General features: G+C 42.5%; 1 protein-coding gene across 2 annotated transcripts; it reads left to right on the top strand.

Moving 5' to 3' along the window:
* The first annotated feature begins 207 nt into the window (after window positions 1–207).
* Window positions 208–22,214, top strand: stag2b (STAG2 cohesin complex component b). Of its 2 annotated transcripts, none has more exons than XM_068714379.1 (34): window positions 208–248; window positions 2,451–2,578; window positions 2,665–2,746; window positions 2,927–3,070; window positions 3,170–3,266; window positions 3,441–3,517; window positions 3,725–3,929; window positions 4,713–4,864; window positions 6,133–6,206; window positions 6,317–6,440; window positions 6,951–7,049; window positions 7,243–7,322; window positions 7,484–7,591; window positions 8,042–8,153; window positions 8,277–8,394; window positions 8,484–8,587; window positions 10,122–10,214; window positions 10,329–10,418; window positions 10,557–10,760; window positions 11,237–11,307; window positions 11,429–11,516; window positions 11,632–11,712; window positions 11,819–11,911; window positions 12,169–12,343; window positions 12,445–12,584; window positions 12,723–12,824; window positions 12,937–13,085; window positions 14,397–14,525; window positions 14,724–14,950; window positions 15,677–15,896; window positions 16,945–17,052; window positions 17,140–17,266; window positions 19,088–19,165; window positions 20,254–22,214. In XM_068714379.1, the coding sequence occupies exons 2-34, from the start codon at window positions 2,535–2,537 to the stop codon at window positions 20,275–20,277; spliced, it is 3,819 nt and encodes a 1,272-aa protein (XP_068570480.1). In that variant the 5' UTR covers window positions 208–248; window positions 2,451–2,534; the 3' UTR covers window positions 20,278–22,214. The 2 variants fall into 2 exon arrangements, with proteins under 2 accessions (XP_068570480.1, XP_068570479.1); XM_068714378.1 differs by having other exon boundaries at window positions 217–381.
* The last annotated feature ends 3,149 nt before the right edge of the window (window positions 22,215–25,363 follow it).

The following is a 25,363-nucleotide window of genomic DNA, read 5'->3' as shown; positions in this document are numbered from 1 at the left end:
GAGATAGATTTAAGTCAGTATTTTACCAAAAATAGTTCAGACTTGGAGCTTGTAAGAGAGAGAAGAGGAGACGAAACGCAGTTCAGAAGCGACATTCTTAAGGTGTAGTGTTCGTCAGTGACCACTAGATAGCAGCTCATCAACTGTGTATCTAATGCGGGCATTGTGGCCGCTAGGTGGTAGCTCTGCACCAGGATTTCCTCCTCCCAGGTCGTCGAAACAACAAACCGAACTACGGAGCAAGCGGGGTGAGAGAACGTCCGAAACCGCCTCTGACCGCGACTTTTAAACTATTTTTACAGAATTGTAGTGGGATTCAGACGGAAGCTGTATAAGAATAGTAAAAGTTACGGTTCTGCCGGGACTACATTTTACAACACGGTAAGTTAGCTGTAAAATGGCGGAGAGCTATCTGGAAGTTAGTTGATTTGTATTTTGCTAGCCGTCTCGCTAGCTCAGGCTAGCTCTCGAGGAGCCCTGCGCGCGGATGCCTGCCTGAACCAAGTCGCTTCGCTAGCTCGCGGTACATGGCTACTTCGGTTGTTAGCAAGCTAACGACCTGGGTTTTTTGGCACAGTAACGCAAAAATATTTAGTTCGTAGGCCAAATAAGCGTTTTAATGTTTCAAGCAACTTATTTGCACTTTATATATTTGTAAACAAAGTGTTTGTTGCTTATGCAATACGGCACTGGAACTCCCGAGGCAAGATGGAGGACGCAAGGACGTGATGTTTTTTTAGGTAACGTTAGCAGTAGCTGTTAGCATAGCTAACCAGTCGTAGTTATCAGCTCCTTGATTGCAGCAAAGCGTTATATGTTAGAATTATTTGCTGTATCTCCGGACAAGCACTGTGTTCGACTGGTTTGTTGTCAAAAAGCGGTTATTGTCCTCGGAAACATTGCAGACTAGCGTCATTGTGTACTAGCCAATGTTAGCATGCGCTAGTACAGTACAGGGCTTGCGTTGTTTTGTTATTATTGTCTAAGTACGATAGCGCTGGAAAACACTTGAATGTTCTCGATATTCAACGAAAATGCACGGTACACGTATATCGGTAAATCACAGCTTGTTCGCACTGAGTACAGCATGCTTACTTGATCTCATTTCAACTAGCTGACGCTCGTGAAAAGAACGCCAAAACCCTCTTAGCTGCTCAGCTAGCGGCGCTAGCAGCTAGCAACGCACCGGTGTCAATTTTGACAGGAGCCGACGAAGAGCGCAGCCGCGTCGGCGTGGTTGGAGGGAACTGAGCGGGTAGTTTGTGCATCGCAGAATTGCAGAAACGTGCACTGTTGGGTTTCACAGTTCCGTTTTTTCATCTCAGATTGTCTAGTCTCGCTTTGCAGTAACACGTTTATGAGATACACTGACCAATTTGGCGCCACTTTTTCAGTCTACACCCATAGAATCCCGTCGTCTTGGTACGCAGTATCTCCTCTCACTATCAAGGAAATAAGCGCTTCCACACGTTCGTAAATCAAGAAATACCACAGTTATATTAAAACTCACAAAGTCGTAGATAGTGCTGTTTCGTGCGTCTACGTTGACTGCGAGGGGGATTTTACTTCGATCGTTGTATATACATAAAATGTGTTCTTGGTGAGATCCCCAATGTGAGATATGTGGGCCATCGTGTGCGTGATATTGTGAGAGGGAATCCCGTGACTGATATTACATCTGATTTATATCCGACAATTTAATTGAAAGTCTTCTCCCTACACATAAACACTATAACGCTGTTATTATTTAAGAATACGATTGACACACTTGTATATCATCACTGAGTGTACGAGGACAGAAAGACGCACCCAGAGTGGGTATATGATGGGTAGAGTTAAAGTTGAGCTTTTCAGGACTAAGCAGATTTCTCTGAGGTGCTTTTATTGTCTTCGTTGACTCCCAAAAAACGTCTTTTACATGCGTTTCTCAATTATGGACAGTGTCAGAATCCTAATTTTGAACGTTACCTCTGCTCTCTTTTTTTGATGTATGTGCCACTGATTTACACATCACAACCATGCAATAGTTTTTTTCTGTGGCCTGCAGTATCTTGTTGATGTTGATACTGTCTTTTGATTGGTTGAGATATGTATGGGGCGGATAGGACACTGCCATATTTGGCTATTGAGGAAGACACTCCAATGGTCCTTGCATGACGTCTGTAAGCCAAGGGGAGCAGGGAAAGGGAGGGAGCCAATGGCTGGACAGCTGAGCGTGACAGGAGCATTGGTGCACGCCCACTGTTACCATGTGAAACCGTTTTTTTTTTTTTCTCTCTCAAAGGCATCAAAGAAACATTTGCTCACTACAGAGGATGTGATTTCTGCTAACGTGTACATGTTTGATGTTTGAATATTGTAGCATTTCTTGTTTATGCTGTGTTGAAATGAGGAATAAGTATGCATGTGCATATCTCTATAAATGACTGTGTCATACATATATATTCTAGGTCACATGCAACCTATCCTGTCTTGTAATTTCTGAGGATCTCAAGCCAGTCATAAGTTGAAGTTATCCAGAAGATGTTACAGAAATGATAGCAGCACCAGAAATACCATCAGAGTTCTCCTTTACTCAGTAAGTGCTTTCTTCCGCTTTAAACTTTTCTGTAAAGGTTGAGGTTGATTTGAATTTTCATTCTAATATTTGCTTATGTCCCCCAGGGATACAGATACCCGATTCTCTTCAGACACAGACTTCTCTGAGGATCTCGATGGAAGGAGTACAACCTCAGCGAAAGGAAAGGTATTGAAAGAACAAATGGCTCTATGCTCTTGGCCTGGATCAGGACACCCTGGTCAAATAACACAGTATTACGTCTATTAGTTATAGATATTGGTGTGAAAAGCACATTAAATTAGTGTTGTCTTCTCTGCAATGATTCTCACTCTTAACAATTTGTTATGGTCTTTTATTCTGTTCCAGGGTGGAAAGAAGGGGAAGAAAGCAGCAGGGGAGAAAGGCAAAGGAGGAAAGGGAGCAGGCCGGATAAATGGCCACCACCAGGAGAATGGCATGGAGAACATGATGCTGTTTGAGGTGGTGAAGCTGGGCAGGAGTGCAATGCAGGTATGAATGGCAAGATATTTGAGATACACACTGTAAAAATCTGTTTCTTCAGTTAAATTAAATAACTAATGGTTCTAATCTCTCCCTTGTTTCCTGCAGTCTGTCGTCGATGACTGGATTGAGTCTTACAAACACGACAGAGATGTTGCGCTACTAGATCTCATCAATTTCTTCATCCAGTGCTCGGGATGTAAAGGTATGTGTGTCTGTTTTAGGTATCTTACTCCTTTTTAAATGCATTGAGGAAAACATTTGAATCTGTGTGACCTAAAGAACCACTCAGACATATTTGGTACCCCCATCTCCCCCAAGTTGGTCTACTTGAGCATTTAGTAAATTGTCTTCTGTCTAACCCCTCTCTGTGTATCAGGTGTGGTCAGTGGAGAAATGTTCCGCAACATGCAGAACTCTGAGATCATCCGGCGAATGACAGAGGAATTCGATGAGGTAACTTCATGTTCTCCAGTATAATCACTACAATAGTCACCATGAATCTTTAATGTGTATTCTAAGATTGAACATTACATTCAGTATTATTTTGTTTGCCAAAGGCAATAGAACTGGCTACCTTTTTGCAAGACAGAGATAACAACAAAGAGCAGTTGTGTTAAGTCATTGTGTTTCCTGACGGTCTTCCCTCTGTGGCCTTTGTAGGACAGTGGTGACTACCCTCTAACCATAGCAGGACCCCAGTGGAAAAAGTTCAAATCAAGCTTTTGTGAATTCATTTCGGTGCTCGTGCGCCAGTGTCAATACAGTATCATCTATGATGAGTACATGATGGACACAGTCATCTCCCTTCTCACCGGACTATCAGACTCTCAAGTCCGAGCCTTCAGACACACCTCAACACTGGCAGGTAAGATGAACCGTGTGTGTGTGTGTGTGTGTGTGTGTGTGTGTGTGTGAGAGAGAGACACACACATTTGGATGTCAGTGATGAATTGCAGTAATTAGTGTATTCTTTAAACACACAGAGTTGATAGCTGTGTGGGATAAGTAGCAGTTAGGAGGGCTCTGGGGCCATAGTAGCATACTTTTGGCTGTAGTGTTGTAATTTATGGATATAATGAATATAACCACTGATAAAGTCACAACACTTAATGCACACACGGGTGTTTTTTCTTATTCAGACCTTGTAAAAGTGGAATAAACTACACCTTTATCATTGGCTGTGCCTGTGTACAAATAACAAAGCCGATTTACCGGCTAAAACAAAGTGTCAAAGGCTCCCGATGGAGCAGATCGTGTGTTCTACAATCGCCGGAGGCATGCAGAATATATCATTTATGCAGCAGCATTATACATTTTTCAACAACAGATGTAATTGAGCGGGTGGGTGGTGGGACCACAAAACATTCATGTAATGTTCTGTCGAGGAAACCCATCCTTGTCCTTACCTGTCAGTGTGCAACTGTAAAGTGCTTTTGTTGCGTTTATGTTTTGTCAGAGAGGGTCCATTCCACAGAGCTACTTTAGATGGTTGTAATGTGTGTAATCATTATTTCTTAGTGTGCAGTGGCAATGCAATAATGGATGCAGCTACAGATTTTTAATCTCACTGTATGGAGTTTGTTTACCTCGTATAATTTCCAAATTAGTGGATTCTTCTCATTCTTGATGTAACTTGTGTTTTTGGCAGCCATGAAGCTGATGACAGCCCTGGTGAATGTAGCTCTAAACCTGAGCATCAACATGGACAACACTCAGCGCCAGTACGAGGCAGAGAGGAATAAGATCATGGCCAAACGGGCCAATGACAGGCTGGAGTTGCTTCTGCAGAAACGCAAAGAGGTAAGAGGGGCCAACATGGCCATTTGCTGCCTATTGTTTAAAAAAAAAAAAAACACCTTTTACTTAAGCACATAACTTTTTGCATTTTGACATGCCCATTGGACGATTCAAATTGTCTCTGGATCAGCCAATTCCATCCAGATGCAGGTGATTTTTGAGCAGTGGTTTAGTGGTAACTTTGTCAGAAAGTCGCAACAACGGACCCTTTTTTATGTAGTGTGCACTCTCTGTGATATGTATGCGCTGCTCTTTGTTTATGTAATATAAAAGCCTGTACAGAGTTGTGGAAAACGATTAGTTTCACCGGCTCTAGCGTTGAAGCAGAGATGGTGTTCTTTACTGCTGACTACAGGACGTTACTAACAACACAGCAGAGGGCTCTGCTTTTTGTCGGCCAATAAATTGCACTAATTTCTACTATTCTCATGTAGGCAGAAAACGTATTGACGCAATCACCTATTTTATAAAGCCAGTTGCTTTTTCAACCACTTTTCTATGCCATCGTTCGGAAGAAAAGTGCCTGTTATAAGAGGATAGGAGTGAGTTGTTTCATTCCTGATTTTACTGGACATCCCATCTCATAACAAGCTGGAATGTCTTCGTATGAAGTGTGAGTTTTTATAATCTGCTACTGAGCCCAATAACAGAGTTTAATAGTTTGAATGATCTGCAGGAAGCCCCCCCCCCCCCCCCGCGCTTTCCTGCCAGACAAAGTAACTGGTGAGCGTGACATAGTTACATAGTTCATCGTCTGCAGCTTTATAATTGTAGTTAGAATGAAGTGTCAGCAGTCACAATCTAATTTTCTAAAAGCCTGAACGGTGTCCTACACAATATTAACACTATGCAGGTTACACCTCCTACATGACATGTTATCAGGCGAGTCCACAAACCCTGCAACCAGTCACAGTAATGCATGTAAAAGTAAATAATTCTGAATTCCTTTGGCTTGTGACCATAAAGCCGTTCCATTTTTAGAACCTCCACACCTCCGTAGGTGATGGACCTGCAGTGACTGTGTTAGTGCTGCGTGTTATTCAGCTAGGATTGTCCGTTTTTAATAACTTGCACAACAGCAGGTCCCACCGGGCATCCATCTGTTAGTTCAGTGAGCAGCTCCACCACATGGTGACATAGTTGGCTGTCACTCATCTTGTTATGTTAACGATGCCCTCTGGTCACCTCTTAATGGAGCATTCTAGTCAGCTATGATTTATATTTGACCAAACAAATGAGCTCACAGGTTTTTGTTCTGCTCTTCCTTTCAGCTCCAAGAAAATCAGGACGAGATTGAAAATATGATGAATGCAATATTCAAAGGAGTGTTTGTTCATCGATATCGGTACGGCGCCACCTAATAATGCACATCTATTCATCTATATCATCCACAAGTGTGACTTTGATACTGGTTGTTGATGCTGTTATGGAAAACTTGTGACTACGTTCAAACAGGGATGCGATAGCAGAAATCAGGGCGATCTGTATTGAAGAGATTGGCGTGTGGATGAAACTCTATAGCGACGCCTTCCTCAACGACAGCTATCTGAAGTACGTGGGATGGACGATGCATGATAAGGTGGGTCACAGGAATGTTTCGTTACACGTGTCTTCACTTTATTGTCCTCATCAGACCTCTTCTCAGAAACGTGTGGAGGTGCAGAGACATCTCCTTCACTCTCCTGTTAGTTTGGTTGCACCTGTTATTATAGCATAACTTTTTTTTTTTTTTAATATTCTGTTATTATTACGTGACGGTTGGCGACGTCACGTAATTCTCCATATAGCTGTGCGCAACAGCCGACTGAGCAGATGTCTAATCGTCCGGAATAAGTGAAAACACCTGTATGCCTGTGCAGGGCTGTAAGAAGGCACAATCAATAACTCGATTGTAAACAATTCAGAAGACAGGATTGAAGCCTGCTGTTTTTCCAGCATTGATTTTACAGGTCTAATAGGCAATCAAATAGAAAAAACAGGCGAGTCTTGGTTATTAATGTCTTCCTGTGTTCTTACGTTGTTTATTTCAGTTTAGTTTTGTAAACACAGAAGAAAAACTGGTCCATGCTTTTCTAATTCTCTATTCCAGCAAGGCGAGGTACGTCTGAAGTGTCTGACAGCGCTGCAGGGTCTCTACTACAACAGAGAGCTCAATGCAAGACTGGAGCTCTTCACCAGCCGCTTTAAGGTCAGCACCACCTGCTGGACAACTTCAACACCTCCAACTTTATTGTTTCTCACACATCAACAAACACTGGGCTCATGCTCTGTGGATATACTGTATATATTTGTGCTTGACCTGACATGATTTCACTCACTAATCAAAATGAATCCTTTTAGCCAAATAGCTCATTAAACCTGTCATCTGTGTCTTTCCATAGGACCGTATTGTCTCCATGACTCTTGACAAAGAGTATGATGTTGCAGTGCAAGCAATTAAACTTCTCACTCTAGTGTTGAAGTAAGTGGCCGTGCTTTTGTTCTTGATTGTATTTGAGGTGTTGTGGTCCCAATTTCCCAGATATCATTTGGGCGTAGTCTATACTTTCCAAGAATTACACCATGAGTGTCTGCTACTTTAGAGCTTTAGTTGACTGACTCTTTGTGTTTTTGTCTCTGCAGTAGTACGGATGAGGTGTTGACCCCCGAGGACTGTGAGAGTGTCTATCACTTGGTCTACTCGGCACACAGACCTGTCGCCATTGCAGCCGGAGAATTCCTCTTCAAGAAGTATGTCAAACAAATTTATCACTGAGCAGGAGTCAAATCTGTGTTTATGGCTGAACAGAGAAGCATAGTGAGTTCAGGAAAATGAATGTAGAGGCAGGATGGGGACAGAGGAGAAGGAGAAAGGGATTTAAGACAATTTAGTGAGAATTTAAGGAGTAACTCATCTCCTGAAAATCTAATCTTTGCTGACTGCCAGTGGTTTTATTTTTCACCTTGCTGCAGTGAACTGCAGGTGGATTCTGGTGATGGGTAAAACTTTAAACTAAAGAGGGAAAACCAGCTAACATCTAACTCCAATTGTCAAGATTAAGTTTCACAATGACCGGTTTCAGTTCTCAGCTTAATTTATGAGATGTAATTTGTGCCTTGCCGCTCCTCAGAAATGCAGTTGTAGGATTATTTGGGGGTTGCTTTTGTGTGATACCAAACTAATATTTAATGCTCCCACAGATTGTTCAGCCAGCGGGAACCAGAGGAGGAAGGTGCCCCGAAGAGGAGAGGCAGACAAAGCCCCAACGCCAACCTCATCAAAACCACTGTCTTCTTCTTCCTGGAGAGTGAGGTATGTTACGAGGCTACTTTACTTTTAGTGTCACACGCAGGGCTTCAGTTTCTGTCTTTTATTTAAAGTATGTAAGCAATTAAACCATCTGTCCTTCATGTGTGTGAACACGTCTCTCCTTAGCTCCATGAGCATGCGGCCTACCTAGTGGACTCCCTCTGGGAATGCGGTCCAGAGCTACTGAAGGACTGGGAGTGTATGATCAGCCTACTGCTAGATGACCCTTTGCCAGGGGAGGAAGGTACGGCAAACCGTCGTCACTTATCATTATGGTTCAGGGCACAAATGTGATCCAGATCATGCTGATTGTTTTGTGGGGTTTTTTTGCAGCTCTTACAGACAGACAAGAGACGGCCTTGATTGAAATCATGCTGTGCACTGTACGCCAGGCTGCTGAATGCCACCCACCTGTTGGAAGAGGCACAGGGAAGAGGGTAAGAGTGGCTAACACACTTCTTTTTATTCCTCTATCATGGGCCTGACTGTCCGGGTTCGCCATGATGACAATAGTCTTGAACAGTGATCACTTGCTTAACTTCAGAGCTGGGTCAGTGCAAGCTGAGCCCAAAGACAGTTCAAACATGTCCTTTGAACCGCACTTTCACAGTTGATGTCTTTAAATAACTGTGATCAACCATTATAAATGCTAGTAATGTATTCAGTTTTGTTTTTTTCAACCTCTGCTTTCTTCATTGTATTGTCTGACAGGTGTGTTTAGGACAGTTTCAAAGATAAAAGGATTGTTTTTTCCGATTGGTTGGTTTTTATTTGTGTGAGTGTATTAGAGAAATAGGTTTGATTTTTGATTGTGGTGAATCTACTGCAATGCTTTGTGCTTGCGTTGACACATTTAATTTCTGGTTTGAGATAACAGAACCTGCAATATCTATTTCCCCCTGGATTTACGTGAAATCTACTAAATTAATATTAATCCGGAATTCATCTCATAATGTTGTAGACCTTACAATCCAGATGTAAAGGTGCTGAACAGACACTTTTTATGTCGAAGCTTTGGCGTTAAATGTATATTTGAAAGCTGTGCTGATGGGGCCCGTTTAAAGAATACGGTTTATTGAAATGACAGGATAAGTTTGAATATTGTGAAAGACCTAAGGCCTGTACTACTTTGGGGTTGGCGAGGTAACTTCATAGTTAACTCTGGGTTTTCATTTCCACAGTGGAGGTTCACTTGTTACCGGATTAGATCGCCATGGTGCCTTACGGTGAACCCCTAACCTGCTCCCGAGCAAATTATGTTCGAAGAGATCAACTCGTGTAAAAGCACTGCTTACTGACCAGTCACCGCTCGGTTCACCGATCGTTGGATAATATTGCAATAATACAGAGAAGTTAAAGTCATAAAGCAACACAGTTTAAACAGACACGTGCAAAAAAAGACAGCTGGCAATAAATCGCTGACTGTGTGAATGTGTAAACGGATGATATCACTGCTTCATCTAGAGCACGATATGTGACTATATAAATGTGTATTCTGTTAAATTAATTTGTTGTTTTTATGGCGTGTATGACCATATTTTAATCTTATTCTTTCAGCTGCAAAACCCCCCAGAAAAGTCACTTTATATTCTGTTTAACATAAATTGATTTCATATATTCACTCGCACGTCGGCTCCTTGAGCCGTGTGTTGCAATGTCACATGTCGGAGTCGTGTGTTACAGTCACAGACTGGATGCAGCGTTACTTTTATGTTTGCTGTGGTGATTATAAGTTATGGAAGGACATTATGTTTTTATATTTCTTTTTTGTTTGCTCCCAAGTCTGTTTCACACTGCCAGAGTTTCAGCTGAAGGAATAAGGCTCAAATATTGTCGCACACGCCATACGAATACATCTAAGCAACACATTGCCTGGTGGAAAAGTCAACTTTACAAATGTAGACCTTTTTGTTTACATAAATACCAACTAGCTGTGAGGACAAGCCTCTAACTTACTGCATCTGTGATCAGGTGATGACGGCAAAAGAGAGGAAGACTCAGCTGGATGACAAAACCAGAATGACGGAGCTGTTTGCTGTGGCTTTGCCCCCTCTACTGGCCAAGGTTTGTCACTGCCATTCTATGTTCTCAACAAGCACTCAGCTGTAGTAGGACTGTTCATCCCAGCTGTGTATTCATAAAATCACAAAACTATTATGTTTGATATTTGTTCTACAGTATGCTGTGGATGCAGAGAAGGTGACTAACTTGTTGCAGCTGCCTCAGTTTTTTGACCTGGAGATTTATACCACAGGACGTCTAGAGAAGGTAAGACGCTCATCAGACACCAATCAAATTAGCAAAGCTTGGAAACGGTTTATTTAACATAATGATAATTTACCTTCCTCACTGACTCTCTCTCTCTCTTTCTTTCTTTCTTTCTTTCTTTCTTTCTTTTTAATCCAGCACCTGGAATCCCTGCTGCGTCAGATCAGGGAAATTGTGGAGAAGCACACAGACACTGAGGTTTTGGAGGTCTGCTCCAAGACTTACCACGCCCTCTGCAACGAGGAGTTCACGATCTTTAACAGGGTGGACATTGCCCGCTCCCAGCTGCTGGATGAGCTGGTGGACAAGTTCAACAGACTACTGGAGGATTTTCTACAAGAGGTAGGAGTGACACGGCGCACACGTCGGCCCTCGTGAACATGTTTTTACCCGTTGCTCTTTTGTTAAAGTGGGCCTTTTATTCTCTTACACCCACCAACTCTACCACTCATTATTATTATCACCGCCACAGTTGGCTTCTGTTATGTATTGTTGCCTCGACCTGTCTTGTGGCTGCCTCCTTACATAAGCTCTTAATTTGTCACTGTAAATTCAGACTTTAATTCACCTGCAAATTACACTTCAAGCCTCAAACTGTGATGAATTGATTTAATGTCAAAAGGTTTTTATCAGAACAATCTGGAAACTTGTATCCGTTCTAGATGGCTCGGTCCGTAACAAATGAATAAACGTTTTGATCTCTAAAATTCTCAACGATTGTTTAATGTTATGCACCACCCACCCTGTCAAATTCCTTGTACGTGCAAATAAACGGTTCTGATTCTGATTCAACATGGTTGCGAAATTTGTCTTTCCAGGGTGAAGAGGCTGATGAAGATGATGCTTATCAGGTTTTGTCAACTCTAAAGAGGATCACAGCTTTTCACAAGTATGACATTTATTCTTCCTCGAGTACCCGTTTCCTCACATACTTTCCCGTCTCCTGTGCTTCAATCATTCACCTGTGATTCTGTGTATTTGTGTCTGACACTTTCTCAAATCTGTTGCAGTGCACACGACCTGTCGGGGTGGGACCTGTTTACCAGCAACTTCAAGCTGCTCAACACAGGCATAGAGAATGGAGACATGCCTGAGCAGGTTATTAAATATACACACACCAAGTGAAGTTATATGAACTCGATGAGTTGTCATTTACGAGAGTAGGCATGTATATTAACCTCTCTGGGATTGTTTTTCTTTCTCTGGTGAGCAGATAGTCATCCACTCGCTGCAGTGTACCCACTATGTGATCCTGTGGCACCTGGCCAAGACATCGGAGGGCAGCTCCAGGAAGGTGAGCTCTCCTAAAGACAAATGCACCTTCACTATTCTCAGTTGGTTAGGTGTATGGGTGATGCTAAAAACAAACAACAAAAATCTGCTTGTTTTTCTCTAATCAGGATGACATGGTGACCCTGAGGAAGCAGATGAGGGCATTCTGTATGATGTGTCAGCGCTACCTCACCAACGTCAACACGGCCGTCAAAGAACAGGTGACACAGATACGTGCACAACAAATGTGTATGTGTAGCAGCAGCAGTGGTAGGAACATCTAGTTCAAAGCAAAGAGAGTGTAAACTGGGGCTCATTAACAACTCTTCAGAGGGGGTTTGGCTTCCGTTCATTGTTGCTGCTTTGGATGTTTTGGCCACAAATGTATGGTTATACTCAGAAACCTCGTTAAAAACCTGATTGCTTTTGTATTGCACTTGAGCTCACTTTTTGTCCTTTTTTTCTCCTCCTCCTACAGGCCTTCACCATCCTGTGTGATCTCCTGCTCATCTTCAGCCACCAGATGGTGTCTGGAGGCAGGGAACACCTGGAGCCTCTGGTCTATTCCCCGGAGGACTCGCTGCAGGCCGAGCTGCTCTCCTTTATCTTGAACCACGTCTTCATAGACCAGGACGATGACACGAATAGCACAGGTATGAATGCAAATGTTCCATTGGAGCAGCTCCTTAACTTCCTGCTCTGCTCCAATATGAACTGCTATCTTATTTATCTTTTTTCTCTCCAATCATCTCAGATGGCCAACAGGACGATGAGGCAGTAAAGATTGAAGCTCTGCACAAGAGGAGAAACCTCCTCGCTGCCTACTGTAAACTGATCATCTACTGCGTGGTGGACATGAAGACTGGAGCGGACATCTTTAAACAGTACATGAGGGTCAGTCAGACTTTTTGAACGCTTCAATAAGCCGGGCTGTGCAGGCGTTAATGCTTTGTCTGTCTTACTGTTAGACATGTACATCAGCTTATGTGTACAGAGAGGATCCTTAACGTCCCTGTACCGTTTTCTTTGCAGTATTACAACGATTATGGTGACATCATCAAGGAGACGATGAGTAAGACTCGGCAAATCGACAAGATTCAATGTGCCAAGACACTCATCCTCAGTCTGCAGCAGGTCAGTGTACACACTTACGCTCACTCGTTAATTCATTCAGTAATTCTGACCGTCGGTTCGTTTGTCTCATTTTTAAGAAGTTGTTAATGTTTCACGTTTTTCTTCCTGCTAGCTCTTCCATGAAATGCTGTCTGAACTGGGTCACGGGTTCGATCGCTCGTCCTCCTCATTCTGTGGCATCAAAGAGTTGGCCCGTCGATTCTCTCTCACCTTCGGTCTGGACCAAGTCAAAACCAGGGATGCTATCGCCATGCTGCACAAGTAAGGCTTCGTTCTGCTCTCGTTTTGTTGCTCCTCTTCCACGTTTTGCCTTGCATCTGGGAGCTGTCATGTTAGACAAATCACTCCCTGAATACTGTTTCTTCTTGCCTTGTTATGTTTTCATGTTATTCTGGAGAGGCTTAAGTGCAAAAATGTTGCAGTCTTGCCCATTCCCATGCACTAATGTTATTCTTAGTATAAAAAACCCATCAGGCTGTTCAAACACACTGAAGAGAAACAGTGCTGTAAACACAAAACTGGTCTGTTGCATATAAGCACTTATCAGAGGAGCTCCGTGTGATCTTATGTAGTGATCCTAAATTTGTAACTTAATTTCTGTCGCTACGTGAAGTATTACCCACCAGCGTATGTCAATATTAATTGTTATTCTTAACTAAGAAAATATTTTTCCATGCAATTTTGACCTTTTTTTAAATATGTTTCTTTTCAGCACCATTTGAGAAATGATCGTATAAACGGCACACAATCCTCCACATTTGTAAATAACCCATTTCCCATCACATTGTAGTAGTTTTTCTCATGTGGATTATTATATTATAATCTCAGGAAGGTTCCAGGAAATCCGATGTATGCACATTCGCTATGCTAGCTTGGATATCCCTTACACAACATCTGGGTGCACCATGTAATGGGATATGCCAGATGTGCGACAAGAGTTCAAGTAATAAAAGACAGGCTGAAGATTCTGCTTTCTGTCATCTAGTATTTAAGATGTTAACGCTTCCAAAGCAATGTTGTGCTGTAGTACAATGTGGCATGACTACGGAGGTTAGTCACATGGAATAGACTGATGCCTATAGGTGTAACAGAACTATAGAAAATCACCAGGAGTTTTTAGAAGGAAGTGAGCAAGACACATAAGAAGTGTCTCGTATTAAGAATCGGACATCTTGACTCGTTTAGCGGTGCATTATAAGATTTGGATCTTTGGTTTTGGGGATTTGTGGTTTCATTGTTAGTTAATGTGCTTTTCTGCTCTGCTAAAAAAAAAAAAAAAAAAACATGTTAAGGAAGACACTGTTAACTTATGTTGTGAAAAAATAGTCAAGTTATGACTGCTTCTATGAAAGAAAAGCGTGAAACATAGTTAAGTCAGGCATGCTGGTGGTCTAGTGGTTTAAAACGTGTACCACATGACCAGAGTCCCTGGTTCAAATGAATAAACGCATCTCTGTCCTCGTCAAATGAATTCAGTTCAATTGAATTTGAGTGAACAGCACGGATCAACTATTTCATGTTTTGTGTCCATGAAACCATTCTTATTATTCTCCGTCTCTCCGTCTCTGTCAGGGATGGTATCGAGTTTGCGTTTAAGGATCCAAGTACCCAGGGAGAAGGAGGTCCCCCCCTCAACCTGGCTTTCTTGGACATCCTCAGCGAGTTCTCCTCAAAGCTTATGAAACAAGACAAGAGGACTGTGTAAGTTGTTTTTTGGGGGGGTTTTCTGCTCAGTTGTCGGGTGGGAGGCTTCAGTGGAACAGGTGTTTGCGACAACTGGTGCAACTGGTGTCTCAGATGCATGTTTTTTTTCCCTACCCTCCAGTTGCACCTGGTCGTGTCTGTAAATGCACGAGTTTTGTTCATCTTTGTCTGAGTGACCTCGTTGCTTCTCCTCAGCCACATGTACCTGGAGCGCTTCATGACGTTCCAGATGGCCCTGCAGCGAGAGGACTGCTGGCTCCCCCTCATCTCCTACAGGAACTCCCTGCAGGCCGGCGGCGATGACGACACCATGTCGGTGATGAGCGGCTACTCCAGCAGAGGCTCGTCCATCCGCTCCAAGAAGATCAAGCCCCCCGCTGCTACAGCTGGAACATCAGCAGCCAAGAGGAAGCTGCCAGAGGGTACTGCACACTAAGGAAGCAACAAAGTCATTAATAATGGGATTAATAAAGCTTCGGGGGGGAAAAACAGGCATTGACTTGAATATTGAATGTTTACATTTTTTAAATAAATGTAAACAACTGTATTCATTATTAAGCTGCAAACATACCGAGCCGTGAATATTGTGTAGAGTTCCAACACAGACCAACGCACAAACACACTGAAAATAGGTCTCCATGAGAGCCACCATACATTATAGCCCTGCAATGATGTTACAAAAGCTGAGTTTCGAGCCCAGATTAACCCAAATGCATTTCTACCAGCCGGGCTCCGCTGATGGGCGAGGAGATTAAACAGCAGATGGTGGGAGAGAGTCAGAAGAGTCAAACTGCTCCTTATCAATCACACAGAGTCATTTAGCTGCATGTTTGCTGAAGACCTGCTCAAGATGAATATTCATTTAATTTAAAAGGGATTAGAATGCAGCGTTCGGTGGGGAAAACAGCTGTTTAGGGTTGATAAAGGCTGATGTTATAATATGGTCAAAATTAGATTGTGTTGTCATAATTTATCAGTCATTTTCTTGGTGTCTTAATTTAATTAGGTTTGTGACCTTCCTTTGATGGTGTTGCTTTTGGATTTCACTGTCAAGATTATATTATTATCTCTAACGATTACATTTGAACACATCCTGATAACGTTGATCTTTGACCAACACTCTTAACACTCTGCACCTTTCCTTCCAGAGGAGAGCAGCAGCAGCGAGGTGTGGCAGCAGAGCATGCAGACCCCAGTCATGTTGCCATCGCCCCATCTCACCTCCACCGCCATGCGAGACCCTAAGAGGGGCCGCGACGACAGCTTCATGGGGGTCTATCCGCTTCCCCACGACCAGCAGCAACCCCACCAACTCCCACAACACCATCAACAGACGCCGCAGCACCATCAAACACCCATGGACTACAAGTACGTACGCCTCACTGTCGCACCCCTGAGGTACAACGATGCAGTCAGTTCACAGTTCAGTACGACACACTTTACAGGGGGGTCCCAGTTTAATAAGTACAAGATATTCTTTAAAATGAAGCGAGTTTAAATGCAAAGTTCTTGCATTCAAAACTTTTTTTTCTTTCTTTCTTTTTTTTCAAATTTCAATTTTCTAATAATAAAAAAAATAAATAAATGTGTGTGTGTGTGTGTGTGTGTGTGTGTGTGTGTGTGTGTGTGTGTGTGTGTGTGTGTGTGTGTGTACTAAATCAAATAGAAAAACACTTTTTGCTGGTTAGACCACAAAAAAATCAAAACCTCTTCAGACAAACATTTGACATGAATGTTGTCGTTATAACAGTTCTGATTTCAGGTAGTTGATTCTTGCTTTTAATTTATGCTTATAAAACATTGTGAATATTTCAATCCTTTTTTTTTTTTTTTTTTTTTTTTTTTTTTTTTTTTTTTTGTAGCTCACGCTGTGAGTGTGGTGCACACATCCAATTGTTCATCGCATTGATGTGCCAATGCATATACTTACACATTTAAATTACACAGTCCAACATCAACTTTAGTGCTGCCCCGCCATTTCAGAAACTCTTTCATGATCATTTTCTTTTATATAATTATCGTTTATTTAATTGTCCAACACCACTTCCTACCACAAGATATTATAAATGCATCCAGGCCTATCATACAGTTCAGTGGATCACTTATTCTCTTTAGAATAGAATCAGAGGACGAGAACATGAGCCAAAACGCATTAGGAAAGAGTTCAATGAAATCTCCCATTTGCGTGCTATTAATTTTCAGGGTAAACGCTGTAAAGATGCTTCGCAGCCTGCCAAGTGTTGGCCCTACTGGGACGGTGACTGATTAGTTTACTTATCCAAACTGCCTTTCCATAGACGCCTGGCCAGTGGGCCGTCCATATAGTTGTATCTGACATGCTTGTGATATCCCCAGTTAAATCAGCAAATACCTGTATTAAAAATTGGCTAATTAGTGCTTCCCTTGTGCATTTTAGTTCCCAGGTGACGTGGATGTTGGCTCAGAGACAGCAGGAAGAGGCGCGTCAGCAGCAGGAAAGAGCCATGAACTACGCCAAGCTCAGGACCAATCTGCAGCAGGCTATGTAAGACACTCACACACTTGTGTGTCGGGCTGCCTTTTTGAAAATCTCATCAAATGCACGATTCCATAATTGTTTAATGCTTTGCAGTCGTCGCGGCACTGGGCTTATGGAGGAAGACGAAGAGCCAATTGTGGAGGATGTGATGATGTCATCTGAGGGTCGTATGGACGACCTCAATGAAGGCATGGACTTTGACACCATGGACATTGATCTGGTAAGACCCACATTTAACTGAGTTTAAGCTGTGAAACCCAACAATGGTGTTTATAAATCCCTCTATGCTAGTTTAACACGTTGCAGTTGCTGTGATTGACGGATTAAATCTTCTTGTACTTTGTTACCGTCTTCCAAACTTAACAGTTTCCTCCTCAACACCTTCAGTGTCCTGCTCGGGTCACTGAACAACAAGCCTCGAGATCAAATCACACAACAAACAGGCGTTTAAAAACAAAACTTAGACACCTCGTAAAACTGCCAATAGGAGGTAACATCTGGTCATCGGACATTAAGGCCAGATGTTGCATCTGGAGACTCCTCGTGGTCTGATTATTTTACAGTCACAATGCTGGATACAATGTCATCCTGAGATACTTGGAGAACAAACATTTAAGAACCTCAAAAACCTTGAAATTGTCAGTGAGCCTTGTTGTTTCATAGCACGTTATCCCCGGCGCCAGCTGAGAACCGGAGCCTCGGAGAGCCTGACTGCACGTCAAACGCTCATTACATTTGGGTTGCTGGTTTTGCATACATACATACTCTGGGGAATAAGCAGTCGGTTATACTCAGAAAAGACTGAGATTTGTTTAGCATGCAAAAATCAATAACAAGCGGCTTGTGTTGATCTTTGCACGCAACATCAAAATGAGCAGAGAAGACAAAAGAGAATTGTTGACTGCGGGGGGAAGGATGTATCTGTTCTTTGTTTTTTGAAAAGATAATGAAAGACTCTCTCTGCAGTGCCTAGCAACTGTCGCTACACCACGAGGCCACATGACTAATTTATTTGACCATTTAGCCGAACACCACAGAACCATATATGATCAGTGTAAAAGCCAGAAAAATTTCTATTTTGGTTGCTTACCCTAGTGCTGGGACTCAAATGTCATATTGAATCAATCAACCAGAACATCAACCTAGTTTTTCTAAATTCACTCCATTTGTTGCATGAATGATCAATTCAGGGATGAGATTCTTCTTAATCGAAAACACAACCCACCGTGAATCGTGTGGACCCAATTATTAAAAAATATATACACCCACACACACACACACACAGTCTATTCTGTAGAGCAGGCATTACGTACATATTACGTTATATAAAACAACGGAGGCAACTTACTGTCAGCTGGTTCACATGTGCCAGAGCAGAGAGAACTGGAAACAATTTTATTATTATTACAAGCAAGCTCCTTTTTTGTAAAATATTTAAAGTGAACTTTAATTTAGTTTTTTGTGTGTTTAAATATAATTAATGAAACATAATTTCGTTTTCTGAGTCTGCTCTTTTGATTTACAGAATTAGATTTTACATTTCCATAAGAATTAATTCTTCAGACAAAGACTGTGATATGAGTTAATAATGGAATAATTAATCTACTTTCACTATTTAACAAGTTTATGTCTTGAATCATTTTGGCTGTTGTCTATTATAATAATAATAATAATAACAATAATGATCTAAAAAGATAAAATTGAATAGTTTTAAGTCAAAAACCATTAAAGAGAATTGAAATGAGAACTCTTAATAATCAGCTCTGTGTGTGGTGGTACAGAGGTACAATGATTGCTTCTGGACAGTTCCACCTGTTAAACAGATGATGGGGGTGCGGATGAATGCTTGGTATATTTTCCAATCCCATGCCTGAAATTTTAATTGCAAAAAGCCGTAATATCACAATGTTGTTTTTGTTTTTCCTTACAGTATTGCAGTATTTATTTTTGTATGGGCAAAGATTGTTCAAATATTCAACGGTTGTCTGCCGATGCAGCTGTTGTCTGAGAGTCCGCTCTAAACGCAGCCTTTCTCTTCCAGCCGCCCTCAAAGAACCGTCGTGAGAGGTCTGAGCTAAAGCCGGACTACTTCGACCCCGCTTCTATCATGGACGAATCGGTAAGCAGCGTCTGCATCCTGTCACTTATAGAAGATGTCCGGCTGTGTTTTGTGTAATGACTGGAGGAGCTTGTGAGAACTGTGGTTTCCTCAGACGTAGCACACAGAGTTGCACTAGAGTTAGTAGAACTCTGTAGAGGTAAATGGAGAATAGGTGGCTTGCAACCAATCGCATTACGTGGACCACTTGCAAGCGTGTTATATTTGGGGCTGTGTGAAACATTAAGATGAGTTCAGCTGACCGGCCTGTGTGCTCTGCGGCCAAACGCATTTCCTATTGGTTGCAAAGCCACCATTTCTAACTGTGTAAACAAGCCAAATTTGATTTATTTCAGAACGCACTGCCGACCTTAAACTCCCGTTCCCCACCTTAAGAAAGCCCGTGGATTTGCCTGAGGGCTTGTTTCCTACTCTAGGCTTTGACATGTTTCGCAGACACTGCCTCAGAGCAGAGCAGAGGAAAGAAATGTGTGGGTGTTTTGTTATGTCAACTTTGAACAATTTCATTGTCACAAAAAAAAAAAATATCACAGCAGGCTTCTCCTCGCCGAACACGTAGCGTCTTGTTCTGTCTCGCTTTTCCTGAACAAAGTAACACAACGCGGCGCTCTTAGCCGCTCAGCTTCTGGCTCTTGACACAACCGGCCTGCTTCAGATCCAGTTTTTTCTCACTTGGAATTACTTCTACTCGATGTCAGAAATGATGTGGCTGTCGAGGAGATTTTACTTTCAAACCACAGACAGAAAGTCAAAGGGAGTCAATGCAGTTTAAGATTAAAAAAAAAAAAAAAAGAATAAAATGTTGACGACAGCCAGCATTTGTTACACTACCTTTTGCTGTGAGCTGGCTTCAGGCAAAGCATTGCTGCATTTTATTGATGTTAATTGACATTATGATAGATTATCAAACACTTAGGTTTGTTAGACTTGGCTCATTATTCATGTAATTTTCCTACTACAGGCCAGAGTGGTTCAATTTCTGTTGTCTTTTTAATACCGGCATGTCAAGCCTACCAATTTCTTTTTATTTGAAACCTAATAACTGGTTATTAACGTTTCTTTTCCCCTCCTGTTTTGGTTTCCTCTAGGTCCTTGGGGTGTCCATGTTTTAAGCTAATATCCAGATGATTTTGACGCTGGGATAAAAGAAGAGGCGCTTTGTATTTAAAGAGAATTTTAGATGCGAAAACAGAAGTGTTTTCTGTAAGAAAAAGCGAAAAAACCACAAAAAAAAGAAAACGTCTGGCTTGTACTCCACGTGGACCAATGACAACCCACACTCAGTGTTGCTTGCTCAGAGAGGACATTGTTTCAAATATTTACTTTTATAATCTTGGGTAAGCTCTTCCTGTTCTGAAATAGTGTAACAGGCCACTTCCAAACCTATTAGAAACGAGACATGTCTGAAGAAAAATCCATGATAGCTTTTCTTTTTTTTTCCTCTTTCCTTTTTTTTCTTTTTTAAACGGGGATGAATTGGTGTGTTTAACTTAAGATACATTTTTTTTTGTTTATGTCTAACCCTTTTTACAATTGTAGTAAGTTACCAGGTGTGAAGTAGTAATTTATAAACAGACTGTAGTAGCTTGCTTGTACTGTGTTAGCCAAGTGGATGGAGGTCTTTGTTTCTGTGCTTCCCCCCCCCCCCCCCCCCCCCCCATCTCTTTAGTTTCTCCTCCCTGTTGTTGGGCCTGATTGGAGGTCCTGATAACCACTGGTGGTTAAGATGTTGAGGTGTCGCGTAGAATCAGTCATGATCCCCTTTATGCTGTGAAGATTCCCAGAGTCCACTGAGCGCTCCACACTGTTAAGCAGTAAGTCCTAGAGCTTACCCCAAGATTTGGACCACTCCCTAAGCACCATCTACTCGAGAAATGTGTACACCCCCCCCCCCCCCCCCCCCCCCCCCCCCCTCTCTTCTCCAACAATGAGCAGATTTTTCTCCCAGTAGTGCCACTGTGTGGGCTCTGGCAGACAGCAGCTCAGTCAAAGAATTACACATCTTTTTCTCTTTTAAAATCCAGCAGCATAATGTTGAAATGGGTACCTCTACATTTTAAATAAAAGTTATATATGAATCGGTGCTGATTTTATATATGTGCTTTCGGTTTTCTTATTTTCAACTTTTCAACCTTCAGTCACAAAAGTTTGAGAAATGTAAGTAAAACTACAAAAAAAAAAGAAAAAAAAAGATGAAAGCATGTGAAGCCATGCATCAAGGAAGATTTTTAAATTTGTATTTTTATGTTTTTTTTTGTTTTGTTTTTTCGTTTTTTTTGTCTTGATAATGTCTTCGGGTTTCTACCTTTTTTCCTACATGTAAATTAGTTTGGATAAAACTAATGAAAAAGACTTGTGAAATTCAGCTTTAAGGTTTTCTCAACATTAAATAGTCCTCTCACAAAATACTTAAAAAGATTTCAAATGTTAAAAGTGAAAGGTAGTCATTCAGACGATACTGAAGATGAACGTTATTCAGCAGCGCTGTGGCAGCTAGACAAAGCTTAGATTTTGACATATATTTGTCACACACAAGTTTTAATGAAATGTTTTGTCTACTGAGGTTTTTATTTTGTAGTCATTCCATGCTTAAGCCTTAAACATGCTCGTGAAGGCCACCTTCTCTCACAGTAATCTTCCATGTCAGAGGATCAGTCATGTTTAAAGGTGGATAATTGGCTTCTTAGAACATGAAACATGAGGTGGTCAGATGTAATGTGATAAAGTAGATGAACAGCCTATATGTGTTTTGCCTAATTATTTTATGTAAGTAAAAAAGAAAATTCTTTTAAGGAAAAAGTACTGTTTATTGTTTGTTACTTACCACTACATTGGTATAAATTCTTATTAGATCATGTGTATATATACAAAATTTAATTTTTTTCCTTCCTTTTTTTGGCCATTTCTGTGTTTTTGTTTTTATTTTTTTCTGCACTCTTGCCTACACTCTAAGTTGTTGTCTATTATCCCATCCTCTTTCAGTCACTCTGTTTTCTGATTTGTACTTGTCTGGAGACAGTAACTTTTGAATAAAAATCAACACATTTCATCGCTGGTACTTTTTACTTTTGACCACAATGAATGTATTTCAGCTAATACTGTGGACAATCACATCCGGGCTGCACAGTGTACCTGTTCTCTAGTTGTTTTTTTCCTTTGCACATTTATGCAGTTTGGGGGTAAATATAGTTAAATTGCGGCGACGCTTTAATATTATTCACTCCGCTAACACAAGGGGGCAGTACAGTCTAAAGCAGACTTATGATCAACCCCACAATGGCAGTGCTGTAACTGCACTGTTTCATAATACGTGTGTGTAAGGCTATGAATATGTATTCTCAGGCGCTCTTCATCCTTAGTGCACACATCTCGCTGCATGTGACGGCCCTCGCATGTGCGGCGACTATCAAAAAGGGGCCTCAACGTAGCGCCCTGTTCTGCTGAGACAAAAGAGTAGTTTCCGTAATGATGAAAGTGGGGAGCAGAGGTTTGCGGAAGAAAGGATGAAAGCAGCACAGACTTCTGTGTTAAGTGCGTGATTACTAAAGGGGAGCTTGGATCAATGCAGCCGTATTACAATGAGAGCTCGCCCCTTCATGTCCGGCCTGTGAGACATGAAGAGGCCCCATCCATCGGGCCGGCCTGCCCGCCGCATGTCGGGACGACGTGCATGAAGCACTTTCTTCGGCAGCACCGCTTTATGAGCTGTACCCGTGTACGCGACGCGCTGTTAGAGGCGTTCATGCTGAAGAAGAGACCAGAAATACATTTTGTGTATTTGTTGTCAAACCAGTTTTCTGACATGGTGCTTTTATGTCAACGTCCCACGCTGATAATGATCATTCTAAAACAATTGTTTGTTTTTACTCGCTGTATCAAGTTTAAACAAGTGACTGACAGTTCAATCAACTCTGACAACTTAAAAAAAACAATGTTGAGACAACTAGAACATTGCAGTTCAACCATCTTAATGAACTTTACTTTCTGAGTTGAATCAAAGACATCTTCAAGTTGTGTTAACTTGCATTTTCAAGGCAGCAGGTGAACTTTGATTTGCAAGTTTAACTGACTTGAAATGTTTTATTTCTGTGGCAAAACAATGGTCTTCCTCTCTGCGATCCGTTCCCACAGCGGTGCGCGTGCTTGGGCCGAGTTTTGTGTTTCTGAGGTCGGGGCTGCTCGGTTTAAATCAGAGCCGCGGGGCTTCAGCTTGTGTTTACTCCTGATAACCCGAAGGCCTCCACAGGCCCCTATCAGTTTAGCTGGTGCTGAGACCTCAAAAGAGGGTCAAGGAGGACTGGGAGTCGTGATTCACACTGTGGGGGGGGGGGCGACTAATCTAGCGGGATCTGAAAAGTATTTCATGGAAACTTTTCAAATATGCTGTGCCTGTGTGCGCTTCATTTTTTTTTTTTACTTTCGTATAATTGATTAACTCTCAGAAGATCTGTTGTACACGGATGATGAGACTTTCTTTTTTTTTTCTTTAGTACTCTGCAAGAGGATAAACTCCTAGAATTTTATTTCCACGGATTAATCATCAATGAGAGCATTGGTCGTAATCTCCTCAGTTTGGACGGGCAGAGGAAAGCGGCTGACCCTGAGAAAATCTTTTACCAGGACCCGTGCGTCCGATTAGGCATGCGGACGCGCGCATGCAGACACGCCAACTTCCAGGCCACTGGACGCTCAAACGCCCTAAAGGCTCATCTCCTGGTGCCTCGTAGTCCACTGCAGTGCACCCCATCCCTGACATTTCTGTGCCATCTCCCAACAATGCGCAGTGCGCCCGGTTGAAATATCCGGTAACCAATGAAAGGGGAAAAGAATCTCTCCCGGATTAAGAGGAGACGCTCTGTGGGCCGTAACAGAGACGTCAAGGTGAATGTGAAATGAGCAAAAGGATCAATGCCCTTCATTATGAGGAGCAGGTTTCACCAGACAGGACAAGCCAGGACAGGTCTGAGATTCCAGTGGAAAGCTATGAATAGAGTGTGGGAACATGAGGTCTGCCTCCTGTCGGTTCTCTTCGCATTGACACACACACAGGCAGAGCGTAACGAGTGACAGGGCCATTGTACTTAAGAGGACAGGAGCAGGAGGATTAGTTCTCCCTTTTAACGCCGAGGCCTGAGATGGTCCAACGTGTCGAGGAAATCTGTCGTCGGCAGAGCTGCAGGTGGTCCAGAGGTCCGCGTGGGGCATTCGACCCTGTGCGGTGAGAAAACAAGGCGATGTTTTCAGCCGGGACCGGGGTGATATTTACCCCGGGTGACCCTGGAATCTGATTCTCTACACCTTCTCTCCTCACCTCACTGTTGTGGAGCCCCTTTCTCCTTGTCCCAGCAAGGCCTGGCATAACAATTCCACCCTCCTCCCCCCTGCAGGAAACTTGCTTTTTCAATTAGGAGGAAAAGTGTGAAAAAACAAACAAACATGCAGCATTGTGTCGCACAAGGCCTACATTTCTCCCAGAAATCCCTTGAAGCTCATTCAAAGGTGACCCGCAGATGACTGAACACATTTCTGGGCCAAGCCAGCACTGCTAAATCACGACTCTCTGCAAAGTTTGGACGAGTGTCTTATAAGGGCGTGATGAGACAGGTCTAATAAAGATGACAGAGAGCCCTGCATGTCACCAACCCCTGCCAGGAAACCCCGGTGATTAACGAGGGCCGGGGCACCTCTGCTAATAAGACTCATCTCTTTAATTGGCTCTACGATATGACCGCGCAAATGGGCTCAGGGTGTGCAGATGTGCGCTGGTTATATGTGTGCGCATGTATGCCAGCGCCATGTCCATTTGTGCGTGCATGCAGGAGGGAAGGGGGGAGGGTGTTCAATGTATGTGTCGTGCATGTGCCTGTGATTAGCTTTTCTCACCTCCCTTCTGCGTGGACACAAGCCAGCGATGACGAAGCGCATCCTCATTAGAAAGAGAGCACCGCTACAGCCGGCCAGGACTTAACACCTCACCCAATAATAATTTATTCAATCTATTCTTAAGTATTGCATGCGCTGGCAGATAGGGGTTAGGTTATGTAAGAGTGCGACAGTGCCTAGTTTGAATGCGATATGATGATCATTATAAATCCGAGGGAGACGACAGATGGCGGCGTACTTTAAAAGGTTGAGCAGGTAGAGCTGTTACTGCTCTTGTGCTGCCAGATCAGTCCCCAGGAAAGTGAGTGGTGGGGT

Source organism: Cebidichthys violaceus, unplaced genomic scaffold (genome assembly GCF_023349555.1).
Source record: "Cebidichthys violaceus isolate CVI_PGR_0920_01 unplaced genomic scaffold, fCebVio1.0.p SCAF_2, whole genome shotgun sequence".
NCBI classification, from domain to species: domain Eukaryota; kingdom Metazoa; phylum Chordata; class Actinopteri; order Perciformes; family Stichaeidae; genus Cebidichthys; species Cebidichthys violaceus.
The sequence above is the reverse complement of the archived record's forward strand: the minus strand, read 5'-3'. Positions and strand labels throughout refer to the sequence as shown.